This window comes from Pogona vitticeps, chromosome 2 (genome assembly GCF_051106095.1).
Source record: "Pogona vitticeps strain Pit_001003342236 chromosome 2, PviZW2.1, whole genome shotgun sequence".
In the NCBI taxonomy this organism is placed as follows: Eukaryota; Metazoa; Chordata; class Lepidosauria; order Squamata; family Agamidae; genus Pogona; species Pogona vitticeps.
The window spans coordinates 304,293,198-304,312,268 of NC_135784.1; the positions used below are offsets into that span (position 1 = coordinate 304,293,198).

At 45.2% G+C, this 19,071-nt stretch overlaps 2 protein-coding genes across 3 annotated transcripts in view; one reads left to right on the plus strand and one right to left on the minus strand.

Annotated features, from left to right (window-relative positions):
- Nucleotides 1–5,403, plus strand: part of EPG5 (ectopic P-granules 5 autophagy tethering factor) — a 79,914-nt gene extending 74,511 nt beyond the window's left edge. For both annotated transcript variants that reach the window (XM_078384163.1, XM_072992979.2), the window contains exons 42-44: nt 1,061–1,276; nt 2,189–2,303; nt 2,642–5,403. In XM_078384163.1, coding sequence (XP_078240289.1) covers nt 1,061–1,276; nt 2,189–2,303; nt 2,642–2,824 — 514 coding nt within the window. In that variant the 3' untranslated portion in view covers nt 2,825–5,403. The remainder of the gene's footprint in view (nt 1–1,060; nt 1,277–2,188; nt 2,304–2,641) is intronic.
- A 4,332-nt stretch (nt 5,404–9,735) lies between these two features.
- On the minus strand, nt 9,736–18,656 carry SIGLEC15 (sialic acid binding Ig like lectin 15). The gene is made up of 4 exons (XM_078384164.1): nt 16,241–18,656; nt 14,455–14,814; nt 13,304–13,334; nt 9,736–9,936 (listed from the first exon to the last, which is right to left on the minus strand). The coding sequence occupies exons 1-4, from the start codon at nt 16,683–16,685 to the stop codon at nt 9,855–9,857; spliced, it is 918 nt and encodes a 305-aa protein (XP_078240290.1). The 5' UTR covers nt 16,686–18,656; the 3' UTR covers nt 9,736–9,854.
- Between the last annotated feature and the right edge of the window lie 415 nt (nt 18,657–19,071).

A 19,071-nucleotide genomic window follows, 5' to 3' on the forward strand; every position in this document is an offset into this window, starting at 1 on the left:
TTTGATTATCTAAATTGGAATTTTATGCTACACCAGTTGGAAGTGCTACAAGTTGGAGAAAGATTTTTGAAATTAATTAAAGCCATCTATACCCAGCGAAAGGCAAAAGTTTAAACCAATGGAGAGTTGACGAAAGAAATACAAACACAGGAAGGTACAAGACAGGGGTGCCCTCTCTCTCCATTACTATTCATGCTTACTCTAGAAATATTAACTGAACAAATTAGAGATAAAAAGGAAATAAAAGGACTGAAAGTAAAAAAAAGCTTTTAAGCTGCAAGCTTTTGCAGATGATCTAGTTATTACATTGGAGGATCAAATGGACTCAGTTTTCCAAATTTCTCTACCAGGTTCAATTTGTTTGCAAAGATGTACAGCTGTCCTGGAGGCCTTCTGAAGAGAGAGCATCTTTTTTTTCTTCCCCCCCCCCTTGACAAAGAAGGTGGGCTGAGTTGCAGCTCAGCCTCCTTAACACCTGCTGGGTTGGGGAAAGCAGCAAGAGGCCCCTGCACTGACATGGAGAGGAGGCGACGGAGAGCCTGCGGCCTCCGGCTAAGCATAGACCATGGAAGGACCTCTTGTGTTTTTGGCAGCTTCAGGCTTATATGAGGTATTTCCTCGTCTGATGCTTCCACTGCCCTTCAGCTGGCTCTCTGGGCAGCCTGCATATCTCTCAAGGCAAGGAAACCCAGCCTTTGCCCTCCAGCTTATCATCTAAAAAGAAACGGCACAAAAGGAAAACAGGGAAGAGGAGGGAGAAGGAAAATACAGAAGTGGGTTTTTTATTTAAATCCTAGTGTGTTGATGTGGGTTGGTGTACAATTTTCCCGAGAGGGAAATATATATCACTGTCAAATGTGGTGGGTAATCTTTCCATTTTGAAGGAAATCAACCTTGAGTGCTCGCTGGAAGTACAGATCCTGAAGCTGAGGCTCCAATACTGGCGTACAAGGAGCCACGTCCGAGAGACAACCTGTTTCTAACTGTGGCTGGCTTTGGTGTGTTGCTCCCCGTGCCCTACCAACCAACCAACCCTAACCCACTCCCTTTCGTGTTGCAGCTCTGCCAAGGATGAGGCCAAGCTGTTCCTTTGGTGGCACAAAGTGCTCCAGCTGTGCCTCCTCCAGGTGGAGCAGGACGACGCCATCCTGCTGGAGTCGGTCATCCGGATCTTGACCGCCCTGCAAGGCCGGCAGAGCGTGCTGGCCGAAGAGAAGATCTCGTCCGGGATCCTCGGTGCTCTGGGTCTGGGCCGCCGATCTCCTTTGTCAAACAGGTAGGAGGAGCCCAGAGGAAGGAGAAGCCACTCTGGTTAGAGATAACAGCGCTTAAAAAAAAACAGAGGACCTCAGGCTCACGGGAGAGTATAGAGTAGTCCTGTAATCTCAACCAGAGCTTGGGGAAAAAACTCCTTTTTTTGAATGACAGCGGCTTGAATGCCTTAGCTAATATGGCCTGTTTCCATACTGGCTGTAAAATCCCGGGAGTCAAAAACCCTAAATTTTCCAAGTTCCAATCTAAACGCATCGGTTGGTGAGTTCTGGCAAGTGGCTTCTGATCTGTGACCACTTCAACAGAGTCTTCAAAGCATGTGAGAGATTCCCGGGATGTTTTAGCTACTGCTGTCCTCCCCCCACACGGTGACTTCCCTCAGCTAAGCAGGAACTCGGAAGCCAAAAATCTCCTAGTCCAACGTCCTGTCCTCTTTGCCCCACTGGCTGTCAAAGGCACCCACAACGTTAGAAATCGGCCTTCTTAGCCCTCATAAAAGCTAGAGAGTCACCCGTTGGTCTCACGAAGCCAAGTCTCCCATTCGCTGTATCTTTCTTTTCTTTCGTTTTACTTGTCACCCAAGATGGAATATGCCAGAGTTAAACTTATTGAAGTCTTTGTATTTTTTTAAAATGCTATCCTTCCTCTAAGGAGACTAGAGAAGAGGAGGTCCTCCCTCCCTCCCTTTAACTCTAATCGAATAGATGAGATTGAGAGCGAACGACCAGCCGCAGATCGTCCCTGTATTCTGTAGCTGTAAAATGAGGGAATTGATTCAGTGTAATGTGGTGCAGTGGTAGAGTTTGTGAGGAGCCCAGTATCGGTGAGGGACACATTTTCTGTTTTCCCTTGTGATGGAGGTTGATAAGCACGACCGTTCGATACCGATGCTTCCCTTTCTGTTTTCCCACATTAGGTTCCGGGTGGTCGCCCGGAGTATGTCGGCCTTTCTTTTGGTACAGATTCCTGTGGAGAATCGGATCCGGTTGAGGCCTGGTGTGGAACTCCAGGTCTCCGCCAAAGCTCAACAGGTAAGAGCTTCTCCCCCCCCCTTGTTTTTCTTGTAGACGTTATCACCTGTAGCCACCGAGTCAGAGCAGCCTCAAGATTTTGGGCAAGGAAAACCTGCCGGGTGCCTTAAAAGAAAAAGAAAAAAGCAGATGTGGAATTAGTGGTCAAGGAGCAAGTCAAATCTGACTTTCGTGGAGGTTTGGGGGAACTGAATAGCAGGGGAATGCTCCACCTGGTAGAACAGGCAGAAGGCTGGTTCCTAACCTGACACAGATGTTATATAGGAGCCCCTGAGACACGGATGCTGTGCTTCAGTTCACGAGGCAGAGCGTCCTCTTCCCTTCCTCTCTCTTTGCAGGCTCTGCAGACTCTGGACTCCCTCGCTTTGAACAAACAGTATGCCGAATTCCAGGAGCAGATCTGCCAGGCTTCCCAGTTCATCAAGGACTCTTGCCATTCCCTTCATGATGGGAATCACCTCCTGGCCATCCTGCTCAACACTCTGTACCCCGACGTGCATTACCTGGATGCCATACGATAGCAACACGCCAGGGCCGGGTGTGTGTGCGTGTGTCCTCGCCCCCACCTCTTCTTCCAATCATGGACTTGGTTTGAGTTTACTTTCAGTCGCAATGTTGCACAGGTCACTGTCTTTCATAGGCTCCCCCTCTATCCAAGGGGGGGGGCGGTGGTGCAGGGTGGCTGGGGAAGGGATAGAAATAAAGCAGGCGGACTCATTTGAAAGGAAATGTGGATTTCCATAGTTTGGGTCCTGCTTTAAAAGCTGCAGGGATTGCTGAAAGGATGACCTTTCAGCGTCCAGCCTTGATGGCTACGTTCCACGGGAGGCAGGATTCCTGTTGATCCCACAGGGAACTTGCCCACCAGACCTTCCTTTGGCATCGTACATGAAGATTGGAACATAGGGTTGAGCAACCCTCCCAACACGGCAGGACTGGTCCTCTTCACAGCCCTCTCTCTTGGCCGGGCTAACTCGGGCTGGTGGATGGTACAGACTCGGAACATCTGGAAGGGCCGCTGGCTTGCCCACACCTGCTTTCGAGAGAATCTTGGCTGCACTCGGAAAGTTTAAAAAAAAAAAAGGGTACACGGCCCAGAATTTGCTAGCATCCCCCCGTCAGTGTAGCCACAGTCCATGGTGGCCAGGAGATTCTGGAAGTTGTAGCGATGTTTCCAAGCTTTAGAACTTGATGGTCACCTTTTTTAAAAAATAATAATAATAATACCTTGTATCTTTGAGTGTGCATTTTCTGGCACTTTTTGGGAACTGAAGTTTGCTTTTGTGCCTTTTTCCTTTGACTGTGAAATTTGTGGGCCTGTTTCCGTATCATCAACTCAGAATTTTGGACCATGCTTGAACTTCTGCTTCGGCTTAATTCGTTTCCTTCTTCCTGTCCTGGACTTTTTGTGACTGTTTAATCTGAAACATGAATCCAGCTCTGCTCTCCCTACTTAGGTAATCCTCATGCAACTTTGCCTTATTTGTATAGGTAGAACCTAGGTTTCTTTGTTCATTGGCGGGAGAGACCTTACCTAAGTTATAAAGTTTGTTTCCTTATCATGTGTTTAGAATACATCTATAATTTATTTTCATCTTGATTTAGTTACAAGAAGGCAAAACTGAGCAAAGATTTCGGGATCTCAGCAGCTTGGAGAAAACAATTATGTTAATTGGGGTAGGATACATAATTAGGAATGCTGTGTATACTGCTAGAGTAGCAAGCTTTTAAGGATCACAGGATTCTTCTTGTGTAGCACAGAGTTTTGTGCAGCTCAAAAGCTCGCTGCCTTATTTTTCAACCAAAAAATCATGTGGATAATTTCTTTCTCTCGGTACCCCGAAATGAGTTTGAATTCCACACCTCCCATATCTTGCAAATTGAGATGAGAAAGCTGTGATTCCGCATGAAAGTGAGTTCTGTAGAAAGCAGTTGGACTCTTTTAGGTAGTATTTTGGAGGCAGCTCCAGTTATATGAAAGAAAAAAGCTACGTGGATTTTCCTGTTCATGTTACTGGATTGAGATGACCCTCCAGAAGGGTCTCTCTGCATCTTATAGGATGCAGAGCTGTAGTAACTGCTTGAGGTGCTTATACTTACGGGCTTGTGTGTTGAGATTTTAAAGCTATATTTTGGGGAGGACGGCTTACTGACTATTTGATTATCTTTGCCTTAATTGAGTGCATTTTTCTCTTCCTGTTCCCCTTTTGGCAAACACACACACATACATGCGTGCATTCAACGCATACTTCCATCCTACAGATGCTCAGTTACCTTTGATGTCCTTGAAAAGTACTGCCTCTGAGACAACTGAGATGATAACATTGTTCTTGTCTTGCCTGGTGGGGATTTTATTTGCTGTAGCAAATCCTGGCAAGCTCCTTGTTGGCACATTTTGGGAGTTTTCCTTATTGCATCTTTGGGAGTTTTTCCAGTTCCATCCTTACCAACACCAACACCTTAGCTTTGTTGACCTTCAGAGCTCCTGCCTAACAAATGGTATCACAACTCTCCCAGCATCTCGCACTGGCAAGAAAAACGTTAATCGCCTTCCACGAATTAAATGCCAATGAATCTCAACCGAATTATTGAGCAGTAACTCATCACAGCCCACTTTTCTGTTTCTTCCTGTGCCAAATGAGGTGGTGGGAGAGGAGTCATCGGAACTCCCTTTTTGTGAATTAAATTTCATGTTTCCTCGGCTGCTCAGTGCATTGGTGAAAACCATCGTTTGTAAGAGAGAGAATGAGAGAGAGAGGGAGAGTAAAAGTGTGAATGAGTAAGTGAATTAGTGGAACTTTGATTTAGAGGAACTTTCTGTACTTATTACTGGAGAAAGAATTGCTGCTTCATTTTTTTATACAGGGAGGGGCCAAGGACGTAAAACCCTTTTGAGATGTTACGTGGCTCAGTATTAGGGGGGAAAAGCCCCAAGCAAATCAAACCTGTGAAACTGCAGAAAAATGTGGCTGCTTCCAGCATAATCCTTTTAATACAGGGAATATTGGTTTGGGTGTGGATTTTTCAAAATATCTGTTTACAGTGGTTTGCGTTTGCCAAGAGCACCAGAAATAAAACACTGAAAAACACTGAGTGCTAAGGAGAGTTGTCTGCTCTGTTTTTTGGGGGGGATGCTCATTGAAACGATGGATATCCAGCAACGCGAGAGGCCAACTGGTGCCTCTGTATGTGGACAGTTTGAGGTTTGAAGGGGAGCCAGTGTCGGCCCTTCTGAGCTGACCAAGAGGTGTCAGAACACAAGCCTGGCGAACGGTTCACCATGGTGGCTGGAAGATTTCTGGTGTTTCAGGTTAAAAAAAAAATATGGTTTTATGTTCTATATCTCTGCACCAGCTCTGATTTCATGTTCCACTCTGGTTTTCTAGATAGCACCTGGCTGGCAGGTGCTGAAACAAAATTCATGCATTGATCAATCCCAGTAGGGTTCTGGCCATCGATCTGAAGTGAGATGCAGAAAACCTTAGAATTATTAACACGGGTAATGAACTTCCAGATAATTTGTTGCATAATAACAATGTTCTGACAATAGATAGGTAACTGGTTTATGCCAAATTTTGAAGTAATTTAAGGTCACATTAAAACATAGCAGTAAGTCTTTAAAGTGCCATAACATTTTTGTCACTTGTATGTGTGATTGGGTTATGCTAAATGCCTCTGAGCCAATAGCCAATTCTGGCTTCTGTTTGTCTTTAAAATATTGACGCCATGGATTCTGCTATCCCCAAATAGACTTGCACAGCTTCCTCTTTGAAAATTGTATCACACAGAAGATGGAATACTAAAGATGGGCCCAAAATTGGCAGGCACTTCCAGCAAAAGTCTGGTTTGCAACTCAAGTTTTTATTTATTTATTTATTTATTCATTATTTGCACTTAGATACTGACCCATCGTGCAAAGCACTCTCTGCGCCGTTCAGAGCGTAAGCACACAAAAGAGTAGAAAACAACACAGTGCGTAGACACACAGCATCCAACAAGAAAATCAATCAATCAAAACTACACAACCAGCCAAACCCATCGCCAGATAACCAAACAATTTAAAACAATGTTTGTTTGTTTGTTTATTTATTTATTTTATTTTATTTTATTTTATTTTATTTTATTTTATTTAACTTATATGCTGCCCACAATAACCAAAGGTCCCTGGGCGGCTTACAATTAAAATATAGTAAAAAAGATAAAACAATTAAAATACAATTAAAATATATACTCTAAAAATTGCCATTCAGCGTCACAGGTAAGTAGCACTAACAAAAAGCAATTAAACAATTCTGTTTTAACTACAGTGGTGCCTCGCTTAGCGAGCGCACCGTATAACGAAGAATCCGTATAGCGATCCCCTTTTTTGGGATCGCTATACGGAGCACCCAATCGCCGCACCTCGCATTGCGACGATTGGGGAGTCCGGCCGCCATTTTGGAGCCGCGTTCGGTGGCTCCAAAATGGGCGCCGGATGACCCGAAATGGCCCCGCGCTGTGTTTTCGCGCCCTCGGCAAGCGAGGGGAGGGCGCGAAAATGGCTGCCCGGGGCCAGGAAACTTCTCTAAGTGGGAAGTTTAGGGCCGATTTGGAACGCATTAAATGAAGTTTAATGCGTTCCAATGGCTTTTTACTTCCCGCTTAGCAAAGATTTCATATAGCGAAGGTTAATCCGGAACGGATTAACCTCGCTATATGGGGCACCACTGTACTGAGAGTGAAATCACCTGGTATTCCAGCAAAGATGTATCTATATATGTATATGAGTCAGTTTATCACTGCAACACTGGCTTTTGTTTTAAAAGAATACCTGAACTGATTTTGTGCAGGTATTTGTTGAAAGAAATCGAACACCCAAACGCGCAAATGTCCAGAACCAGCAGATAACAATCTTTTTATTTGTTTTGCTTCTCTGTATTTATACATGCAAAGAGTTGCTACAGAGCTTCCTCCAAATATGCAAAAAGAAACTGCCAACTCTTTATTAAAAACTTAACCCCAATAGTGTATCTGTCGGAGCTGCTGTGACGCAGAAGTTCTCCCGTGGTAGTAATGTGGGACTCCGTCGCTTTTACAAGTGGGCTGGTTTTCTTCATGGCCATGAACACTTTTGCAGTGGCACCGGTTGAACAAGCTGTGCAATTAGGTGTTATTAAGGTAGCTGGAAGGACAGATCCTGAAGCTGAAACTCCAATACACCTACTTTGGCCATCTCATGAGAAGACTCCTTGGAAAAGACCCTGATGTTAGGAAAGTGTGAAGGAAGGAGGAGAAGGAGACGACAGAGGACGAGGTGGTTGGACAGTGTCATCGAAGAGACCAACATGAGTTTGACCCAACTCCAGGAGGCAGTGGAAGACCGGGGGGCCTGGCGTGCTCTGGTCCATGGGGTCATGAAGAGTCGGAAACGACTAAACGACTAAACAACAACAAAACAACACCAAGGTGGCTGGATAGCTCCATGATTTTAGGACCCGGCCACAAAGCCTTAGGTTGGAAGTTCGATTCCCCACTTGTGCCTCCCAGGACAAGAGCCAGCCTGTGTAGCCTTGGGCCAATGGCACCGTCCCAAGGCTCCCCCTAGAGGCAGGGGATGGTAAAGCACTTCTGAATACTCTCTCTCCCTAGAAAAGGATGAGCGTGAGTCAATATCGACTTGATGGCTCATGGTGAGGATGATTAAAGCATTGGGAGCTTCCCTCTTTGTGCAAGTTCAGCGGTTACTGATGTCAGAATTAATTTACAAATACGTCTCTGTTCACATCATCCATGAAAATCTGACCTGAATCAATACGTGCCAAGCTTATGGTTTCTTGAGTGTTGCAGTACAGCGATCAGAGACAGACTGAAACCTGGTTTGCCCTCCAACAGGGGTGATCCTGGTTTCAGTCACCCACCAGACCCTTCATCTTTCTGGGGTGACCTTGAGCCAGCCACCCCACCTCAGCCAGACCAACCTCGCCGGACTGTTCTGAGGATACACGGAGAGCACGAAAGCTGTCACATGCCACCTTGAGCTTGTTGGAGGGGAGATGGCATACAAATGACGTAAATGAACCCGAGCCCCTATCAGCCTCAGCTGGGTCAGAGGTCAGCTGTGCTGAGAGCTGTGATCCAGCTACTCATTACATTGCTAACATACAGCCTGCTGGAGGATGGTGCAGATAGCTATTTGCTTTCAACAATTTCTTCAAAAAAATAAATAGCTCAGAAAAGAGGCAAAGTCTCTTGCAGCTCTTTCAGGGAGAGAGAAAAATGGTTTTAAAGGATTTTTTAAAAAAAAAAACTGGTTAAAAAAACCAGGGACGTGGTGGCGCTGTGGGTTAAACCGCAGAAGCCTCTGGGCTGCAGGGTCAGAAGACCAGCCGTCGTAAGATTGAATCTACGTGATGGAGTGAGCTCCCGTCGCTTGTCCCAGCTCCTGCCAACCTAGCAGTTCGAAAGCATGTAAATACGAGTCGATAAATAGGTACCACCTCGGTGGGAAGGTAAACAGTGTTCCGTGTCTAGTCGTGCTGGTCACGTGACCACGGAAGATTGTCTTAGGACAAAACGCTGGCTCTATGGCTTGGAAACGGGGATGAGCACCGCCCCCTAGAGTCGGACATGACTGGACTAAATGTCAAGGGGAACCTTTACCTTTACCTTAAAAAAACCAAGTGTGCCATAGCACTTAAAAACACTCAGGGTGGTTTACAATTTCATTATGCACGCTACACATTTCCTCTCCAATGAACTGAATACTGTATTTACCAAACTCAGAAGGATGGAAGGCTGAGTCAACCCTGAGCCAACTCCTTGAGCCCATTGGGATCAATCTCACGTCATGACCAGAGTCTTCACTGCAGTATTGCACTTTAACCACTAGGCTCCTATAAGTAGTAGCTTTTGGAAATGGCAATCGTTCAACACTTTTTCATCTCTGGGCAGAAATGGGGAAACAGCTCCCAAATCAACACAGTCGCTGCCTGTTAGCCAATACAGTACAGAAAACTGGTAGGGACACTATCAAATTGGCCAGAGCTTGAAAATAAGCAGCTATGTTTATAGTTCAGTGCTAAAATGGCTATTTTTGTGCTATTAAGAGGAATGTACCTAAACGTTTTAAAATAAAATATTTAAAACCAAAATTTTAATACTTTCATGCCATTACGCTCTAGAGGCACCCATTGGATGGTCATGTTACACGGAAGAATTGCATTGTTTCCAAATCTTGGCTCTGACGGACGAGCTCCTTAAGTAACTGGAATGTTTTAAATTTGCAGTATGGACACACATTGTTCATGTTAGCTCTTCACAGTAGAACTGGGTAGCCACGTAGAAAGGATGGACACAGTTCAGTTTGCTTGAATCAACATAGCATTTTATGGGATCTCAGGCCACACAGGTACACATTCACTTTGTGCGACACCCGGTGCAGATTGTTGCTGATTTTACACACTGCTGTGAGTTGTCTTTCAACTCCCTGGGACCGGCATATGCAGCGCAGTCCTTCTCCTTTACTGGATAACATGGAAAAAGGCTCGTGGTCTTTAACCCCCTTGGGTTGCTCTAGATTCGTTCCTGCAAACTTTGACTGATGGAGTTGATCCTGCGACTGAGGTTTTCATAGGGAGACTCCCGCGTTGGTTGCCTGCCAATGGAAAGGGCTTAACTGCATTAATACTGACTGAGAGGAAGTGGAGAACGTTGCTTTTTTCCAGAGGTCATTACGGAGAAAATGCTGGCGAGCCTTCACGAGTGGTGTTGACTCACATTCTGTTTTAGTCTTTTGTCCCCCATGATGCTTACCGTATTTTTCCGTGTATAAGACAATACTGTTGTCTAAAATCTTTAGATTAAAAATTGAGCGGGGGGGGAAGCAGGGACTTTCTTTGCAAGAAAGTGGAGGGGGAATGCAGGAATCATCAAAGCACTTTGATTCCTGCTTTCCCCCTCCACTTGCTAAGCCCCACTCAGATTTCTAAACTTTGTGTTAGAAACGTATGTGTGTGTCTTATACATTGGGGGCGTCTTATAGACGAACAAATACAGCAAGTCCCATGGATTTCAATGAGAATTAAGCATGGCCTTAATGTATCTCTAGAAATGTACGCCTAACTACATGAGTCAAACCCTAAAGTTTTTAGGATACAAAAGATATTGTCCTGGAAATATTCACTTTTGAGATGTTCAAATCATTAGGTTCAGCTGTACAGAACCTAATGCTGCTTGTTTGTTTAAAGCATTGTTTGCTCCATTAAAGCAGTCATTCCCCATACATGTGTCTATAATGCTGGAAATGCCACCTGGTGGAGACAGGAGAGGCTGGAAAGAAGATCCCACTGTGTTCTGCTGAGTGTGTTTCATTTAAAGAAGAGAACACTACAAGGATATGACACGAGTCCCATGGATGAAGGACCGGGCTCATGTCCCTTCGCTCTAGATCAGTGGTCCCCAACCTTGGGCCTCCAGATGTTCTTGAACTACAATTCCCAGAAGCCTTCACCACCACCTCTGCTGGCCAGGATTTCTGGGAGTTGAAGTCCAAGAACATCTGGAGGCCCAAGTTGGGGACCACTGCTCTAGATGGTAGAACCTGAACGAATGCATTTAAATTACAAGGAAACTGATTTAGACCAACTGTTGGGGAAACTTTTCTGGCAGTTAAGAGCTGTTCAATGGTGGAATGAATTGGAAATGATGGTTGTTCTTGGTTGGAGGCTTTGAAACAGATATCCATCTGTTGGGTTTAGCTGTGGATTTCCTTTATTGTCAGGAGCTGGACAAGGTGGCCCTGGAGATCCCTTTCTGTTCTGCTGCTCTATCGCTATGATTCTCAGTTTTTCCTAGAGCACTGTTTGCCAACCTTGAGTCTAGGTTGTCCATAAGGGTCTGTCCCTCCGTTTGATGCAGTTTGATCAATGCCCCCCCTTTCTTTGATACTTCCTTCCTGCTAGTCTCCAGCTCCCTTTTATGGTATGCTGTCAAGCTGTTGAGGCTGTTTGAAGGGTTATATGGCAGCAAGAAAAAATGGACAGTTTGCAAAGTTTGCCGTATACAGTGGTCCCCCACAAGACGATGTTAATCCGTTCTATTGAAATTGCTGTTTAGCGAAAACATAGTCTTGTGAAATGTGATTCCCCATTGGAATGCATTGAAATCCATTTAATGTGTTCCAATGGGGGAAATAGTCATTGTTTTGCGAAAATCACCCATAGGGAAGCCATTTTGCTAAGCGCCGATCAGCTGTTAAAATTGTCGTCTTGCGAAGCATCAGTACCGGGGATAAAAACTGTCTTGCAAAGCATGGACCGAAACATCGTATAGCGAAAATCGCCCATAGGAAACACTGTTTTGCGAAGCGCTATAATGATCGCAAAAACTCATTGTTATGCAGATTCGTTGATTTTCTAGGTAATCGTCTAGCGGGGCACCACTGTACCTACGAACATATGCACAGACCATGGAAACATAATCAGATTTCAAATACTTGAGGGACAGGATCTGTTCTCGATCATCCCAGAATGCAGAACACGCAACAATGGGCTCAAGCGACAGGAAGACAGATGTAGGCTGAATATCAAGGCAAACATCTTAAGTGTTAGAGCAGCATGACAATGGAACCCATGATCTTGGAAGATGGAGAGCGCTCCAACATGGGAAGCATTCAAGAGAAAATGGGTCAACCCTCTGCCAGATCTCCTTTGAGTTAGATTCCTTCTTTGAGCAGGGGGTTGGACTCAGTGGCCTTAGAGCCCCTCCCAACTCTATTATTCCATGATTCTAGTCTGCTGGAATTTGTTGAAGACGTTTTGATCTTATATTAATTTTTATCTTCTTTTTGTTTGTGAGTAGGTGATCTAGTGCTAAACTATATGCAGCAATAAGGTGATTTAGTGCTATACGCCATAGCTGTTTTTTTTTTTAAAAAAATTAACACAAAATACTTTGGACCAAGTAAAGGGAAAGATCAGAGGAGTGGGTATTCCTTCTGTCCCAAAATAACACATACACCCCAAGTTACTATGTCACCAGAAAACCAAAGTCATTCTCCTCAGTTCCTTGACAGAACAAAACGAACAGTTGCACAGGGAAAAACCGCCTGAATCGATGCAGTTAGAAAAAACCAAAGCCCTCCAGTGGCAGAGGAAAAAAAAGGCTGGATTGGAAGGTTAAAAAGCTGATTTGCATTGACCGTTATGTAGTGTGATCATTGAAAAATACTTCAAATTCACCAGTGCCGATTCCAGAGCAAACTGCAAAGTATTTTCCAGTGTAGTCACACACTTTGTCAAGGATGCAGACATGGAGCTGCTCAAAAATCATGAAAACATCATCTTGTTTCTGACGGAACCATAGAATTTTAGAGTTGGAAGGAACCCCAACACTGACCTAAATCCAAGCTCAGGCTGAGTCAGGAAATCCACAGCTAACCGATGTTTAGAAACTTCCAACTAAGAAAAGTCCACCACGTTCTAAGCTTCATCCATTTCTTACTGACAAGTTCTTCAACAAACTTTGAAATTTCCCTTCTTGTAATCTACATCTTTCAATTCAGGTCTTTTCTTCGGGGGCTGCAGAAAGCAAGCTTGCTCCCTGCCTCACATCACTGCCCATCACATTTCCGGTGGATGATGGAGTAAGCATGTTTTCTGTGGCTTCAGAGGGTAGGGGGTCTGATACTCAAGCCAAGAACTGCTGGCACAATTTGAGATCTATCTGTACATCAGCAGAACTTTTAAAAAAAGCATACCGTAGGACCACCCTATCCACGGGATCAGTATCCACTGATTCACTTATCTGCTGCCTGAAAATAATTTTAAAATCCCAGAAATACATATATGCATTTCCAGGGTGTATTTTCCAGAACTGGCCACTAGAGGAAGTCAGAGACCACGCAATGGAGAACATTAAATACTTCCACATTTTTCGGCATCCTCGGGGTGGGGTGCTTGGAACCTTATACCAGAGTCCTACTGTATTTGTAATGTGGAAGCTCAGCTGCAGGGGTTTCTTACCGTGAGAGGCTGTTTGACACCATGAAGCTATCTGCAAGGTAAAGGAAGAAAAACATGGAGGGAAGTGAATTACTTTTTTTTCCCACTGATCCATTCTGTAATGTTCAAGTGAGCAAAAACTGTGACCCAAACAAAAGCCAAGAGCCTTACTAGAACAGGAAATTATGCAGAAACTGTACACCTGGACCAAACCCTTTCGAAGTATGAGTGCTAGGAAGGGTTTTTATTTTATTTCTTGAACTACATATCCCATAACCCCCTATCCTGGGCGTTCTACCGGACTTAACACATACCTTAGAGATCTGGAATTGTGACTCACCTGGGGGAAAGGCCTAAACTGGCTGAGCTAGGCCTAGCTCCACCCAAGCTTCCTGTTCCTGCCCCAGGGTTAGCTGGGAGTTTTCTTTCGGAACAGGAAGCTAGGTGGAGCTTCCTGGAATCAATGGCAGCGCTAGTTTTGTCTCCATGGAGAGAGCGTAGAGAGGATGTGAAGAACACGCCTGTCTGTTTTCCAAAACTTTGAAGCTGCCCTTCCCCTCAAATCTGCTGCCTGACAGCCACTTCAGCTCAGGAATGGGGAATCGGATGCTTTGGACTTTACCGCCCTTCATCTGTTACTACTGGCCATGCTGGTTAGCATTGATAGGAAACGAATCCCAAAATACTGGAGGACTAAAATTTTCTTTTTGGTCTGTTGTGGTTTTGTGCCATGAAATCACCTCCGAATTATGACCACCCTCCAAAATGTCTTGTCCTCCACTCTTGCAAGCTCAAGCCTGTGGCTTCTTTTAGGGAGCCAGCCCATCTCATATTTGGTCTTCCTCTTTTCCTGCTGCCTTCCACCATTCCCAGCATTTTCCGGAGAATCCTGCCTTCTCACGATGTGCCCCAAGTAGGACAGCATTTTTTGCCTCCAGTTGAGGCTGGATTTGCTCTATGGAGCCACTTGTTGGTCTTTCTAGCGCTCCAGGAGATCCATCAAGCTCTCCTCCAACACCCTCATTCAAAACAAATATTGGTTTCCCCTCTTAGCTTTCTTAACGGTCCAACTTTCACACCCATATTTAATGGCAAAGAAAAGACCCATTTTCTTCCTCTCCCCGGCTTTCTAACCACAGTGGTTTCTCGATGAACAAAAGAGCAGGACGTACCTCCCTTCCAGCAAGCGCCGACCCCTAGTATCACCACCAGGGCCAGCAATTTGATCCCCAGGGCCACGAACAAGAGGGCGAGGAGCCAGGAGCTCCCTCCGGCTTTGAACTTGTAAAAATAGACCGCCCCTTCCGCTGCTCCAAGGCTGTTAACGGCGGTGCAAGTGTACTTTCCATCATGAGCCAGGTGCTGGAGTTCCCTGGTGACCTGGTGAACGGCACTGGAGACGGACGTGAGGTTGCTGGACTGGGGACCAGTCCATGTCAGGGTGGGGAGCGGCTCCCCTTCGGCTGTGCACCTGGCATGGAAGGCATGATCCTGCCCGGTCTGGACAGAGATGTTCACGATCCTGGGCGGAGCTACCGGGAATTTAAAAAAAAAACTTCATAAAATTTTGCAATAAGATAAAACCTGTCCAACCCACCCACTCCAAAGCAACTGCCCACTGTACAATGATCTCAGGAGAGCCAGGAAGCAGAGCTTGGAAAAGCTCTTTTTTTCCCGGACTACAGCCGAATCGCTTCAATTCCTCCAGTTTGTTCCACCCCTTTTGCTCATTAAACTGGCACTTAACGCACTTGAAGGTTCAGACTGAGACATTAGGAGCAGAAAGAATAAAAATTTTTTCATTTCCTTACAATAGAACAGATAGAACAGCAAACTAAGAACAAACGTGACTGCTTTTCAGCAACAGCCATCGACAGACGGACTTCCGACAGACAAAGGAAAGGGGAAAAGGCGGAGCAGAGGGGTTGAGCTTTCTTTGAATCAGAGGCAGGGAAGGAATAATTGGTTAGTGCCTCCCAGCCAAACCTACTAAAGGCAGCATGCGAGGTTGCAAAACAAACAAATAAAAAACCTTTAACAGAACCCTCTCAAGCAGTCCTGCTGACTAAAGAAAATGGTGAGACTTGTTTGAGCTTTGCTTATGGCCCTAGTTCTAGCAAAGAGAGAGGCCCAGATGTGAAATCCAGACATTATTATACAAGGGAATAGAGCTTAGAAAATACATTTCTTAGATTCGATGGGAAATGTTGGCCTACAAGTCAGGAGACTTGAGTTCAAATCACCAGCCTCTTGAGTGAGCCTGATCTACCTACCCCTCAGGATTGTTTTGAGGATAACAGTCGTCTGAGGAGAGTCACCCACATTGCCTTGAACCCACTGGAAGAAAGACTCAATGGTAGAGTCAGCTTGATGCCACACAACAGTGACAAAAATAATTTCAACCATAATATTAAGTAAAGGCCATGCTGTAAAAACGATTAAAATGAATGAATTGCTTTAAAATGAACTAAGTGTGTGGTTTAAAAACAATACAGCCTGGAGGCCACAGTGGCTGAGCCTGTTGCAAAGTTTTGAATTTCTGGTAAAATTCCCTTTGCCACACAAGAGGACCCACCAAGAGGAATAGCTACAAGTCCCCAGAGTCCACTCCTTTCCCATTAACAGGCACTTAAAAGTCTTAACTGAAAGTCTCAACCAACTGAACAGGTCAACACCAAACAAACAACGGCCTCCAACAGATGAAAGAGAGGGAAAAGAGCACTCAGCAGAGAGGCGGAGGTCTCTCTGAATTCAAAGGCTAGAAGGAATGTTTGGTTAGTGCTGGATACATAGACGTCCCCCCCATCTCAGAAAAGACCCTCCTAATCAAACAAAACTATAGGCAGCATGCGAGGTTGTAAAGGAAAGTCCAACAAAGTCTGGACCCAACCCTTGACTTCTAGTTTCAGACTCTGGACTAAATTTCCATCTTCCTTACTGGCTTCAGCATCCCCTTACCGATGAGGCGCAGCCTGAGGCCCATCCGGCTTTCGTACTTGTCATGGATGTCCCCGGAGAACTCAACCCGGCAGAAGTATCTGTTGCTGTCATTCCACGCTAGGCTGTCGATCTGGAGGGAGAGGTTGTTCTGTCTTGGGTTCCCCAGAAGCTTATACCGGTTCTTTGTCCCAGCGGTGGCTTTGCAGAGATCGCTGGAGCTGTGGGCGACGCACTGGAAAACCACCGTCCCGTTGTACGGCTCCTTCACCCGCCAAATAGCTGTCAGAGTCTTGTCGAACGTGTTGTGCGGGTGTGTAAAAGTGCACGGCAAGGTGACGGTCTTGCCAATTTCTCCCGTCACCTCAGAGGGGACATGCATTGACCAGCCTTTGGAAGAAATGCCTAGGAAAAAAACAGGGCTTTTCAGTTGACAGAGGTGCCTTCTTTTGTTCCAACACTCCATAAGGCAGAGGAAAACCTAGCCTTCCTGATATTGTTAGACTATAGCTCCCATCAGTTCTAACTCTGGGCCACATGGGCTAGGATGCAGGAGAATCTGCATGAGCAATCTTTCACACTTGTTGAGAAACAGCTCTAACAATTTATTTATTTAGTTATTGAATTTATTACCCCGCCCATCTAGTCAGCTGACTACTCAATGTCTTTTGTGTTTGCACAAGAGGTAGTTAACTGATGAAAAAAGGAGTCAGCTTCTGGGATTTTCCGTTGCATGGAGTCACTTGGTGAATGGTAGTCAGCACAAGAGGGGATCCTGTAAACCAAGGGTCCCCAACCCCTGGTCCATGATCCAGTGCCAGTCTGTGGGCATGGCAGGACCGGGCCACGGAGATAGATCTCACAGTTCCAGTGATAAAGGCTGTTAGCTTTTGATCCTCCCTTTAATTTAGGAACGGGGTCTCCAGATAATAGACAGATTAAGCCGTTGTTTAATATGTGATTAAAATGAGGAAACTGAGATCTGTTGTACTCAAAATGAGAATTTGGGGATTTAACTATTGTAATTGTTAAGAAAGGCAGATCTATTCAGATAAAAGGCTTAAGTGATCGTTCAAAAAGGGACGTGGCGTGTTTCCTCTCCAGCTATGTTATACGGAGAACGAGGCAAACATAACTTTTAATGCCTGTGCCTCAGTGGGTATCAGCATGGTCCTTCCTACGCTTTATGCACCAAATTTATGGGTACACATATAAAGTTGGAAAACGAGTTTGTGACAAGGGTCTTTTCTCGTACAAAGTGTTTGCAGTGGTTCTCTTCAAGTATGCATGTATAGGAGCTGAAAATGGCCGCAGATCCTGGTCATAGTACATCGTGGGGCAGATTGTATGGTAGTGTTTGAACTGGGGCAGAGGCAAAGAATAGGGATGGACTGTTCGGCATTCTTGATTTCTCTTCATTATTTATTACATTTTTAACACCTCTTTTCTACATGGGTAATGTCCACCAGCTTGCACAGCTTCAGTCCTTAACACTTTAGCTTCACTACAACCCTGTGAGGTAGGTCGCCCATTGAATTCCATACCTGAATGTGGAAGTGAATCTGTGTCACCTTGAATTCTAGTCCAACCATGTAAACCCTTCATCTTTTGTATGTGTTACCCCAATACCTGCATTTTTATATACAGTTTTGCCACTTCTGCGATTTTTCCCTCCTAAGGGATGTTCTGACCAGAGTTCATTTCGAATATTGTTCTCAAAATGGCAGCTATTTTAATATGAATTCTCCCCCCCTAGATATGCAATGAAGCATACTTTAAAAAAATTAGAGAACTGCTGCCAAATTCAATGGCAGGTAATTTCAGAAAGTAGTAGGCATCCTTCAGTCTCAAGAGACTATGGTAATGTGCTCTGTATGCAGGTCTTGGAACAGCGTCTAGTGTGGCTGAGAAGGCCAATTCGAGAGTGACAATTCCTTCCATATACAAATACAATCTGTCCCCTGTCCAGCTCCCTGATTTTGCTGGTTTCAGGACTGCCTCTTCGCCTCGGCCTGCTGGACAAGGGTCTCTTCAAACTGGGAGAGGCCGTGATGCACCGCCTGCCTCCAGACTGAACGCTCAGAGGTCAAGGTTTCCCATCTGTTGAGGTCCATTCCTAAGCCCTTCATATCCCGCTTGCAGATATCCTTGTATCGCAGCTGTGGTCTCCCTCTGGGGCGATTTCCCTGCACTAATTCTCCACACAGGAGATCTGTATAGCTTTAGTTTATGTTCTGGATCAAAAGCGTGACAGTCATGCTTCCCCGCATCTCCGCCATTGCTTGTAGGGAGACACTAGATGGCCTTTAACCTTTTGTGATGGCGCACCTGGGTATTATTCATCAGATTGGCATCGGGGATGTGACCTGGCCCAAACTAGAATCACTCACGCTTAGGGCTTTTCCATTTCATGGTGCATCCCCTAACGTCAAACCCTGAACTCATAACCTGATTATAGCAGAGAGATCCAATGACTTTTTTTTTTCTTCCTTTCAAATGGGGATGATTTTTCTGACCTAATTTTGTCCATCTGGAACATAGGTGGGGAGGGAGATGAAATCAACAATGGGCAGGGATGGGTCGCCTGCAGGTATCAAAGAGAAATATTTGGCTCGGAAAGGATGAAGCGCTCCTTCTCTGCCTCCCAGTCAAAGGACCTCCTTCTGAGAAGAACTTTGGACACACATATGCAAAAAAGGCCATTCTGAACACTGGATTTCACAGTAAGAAACCCACCTGGATTGTTTCCGACTATTGGCTGAGACCATCTCTGGATCATCAGATAACACTGTGCTCGAGATCAAGCCCTGACACTTGGCTTCAGGCAGTGAGCTTTGGATCAAGAGCAGCAC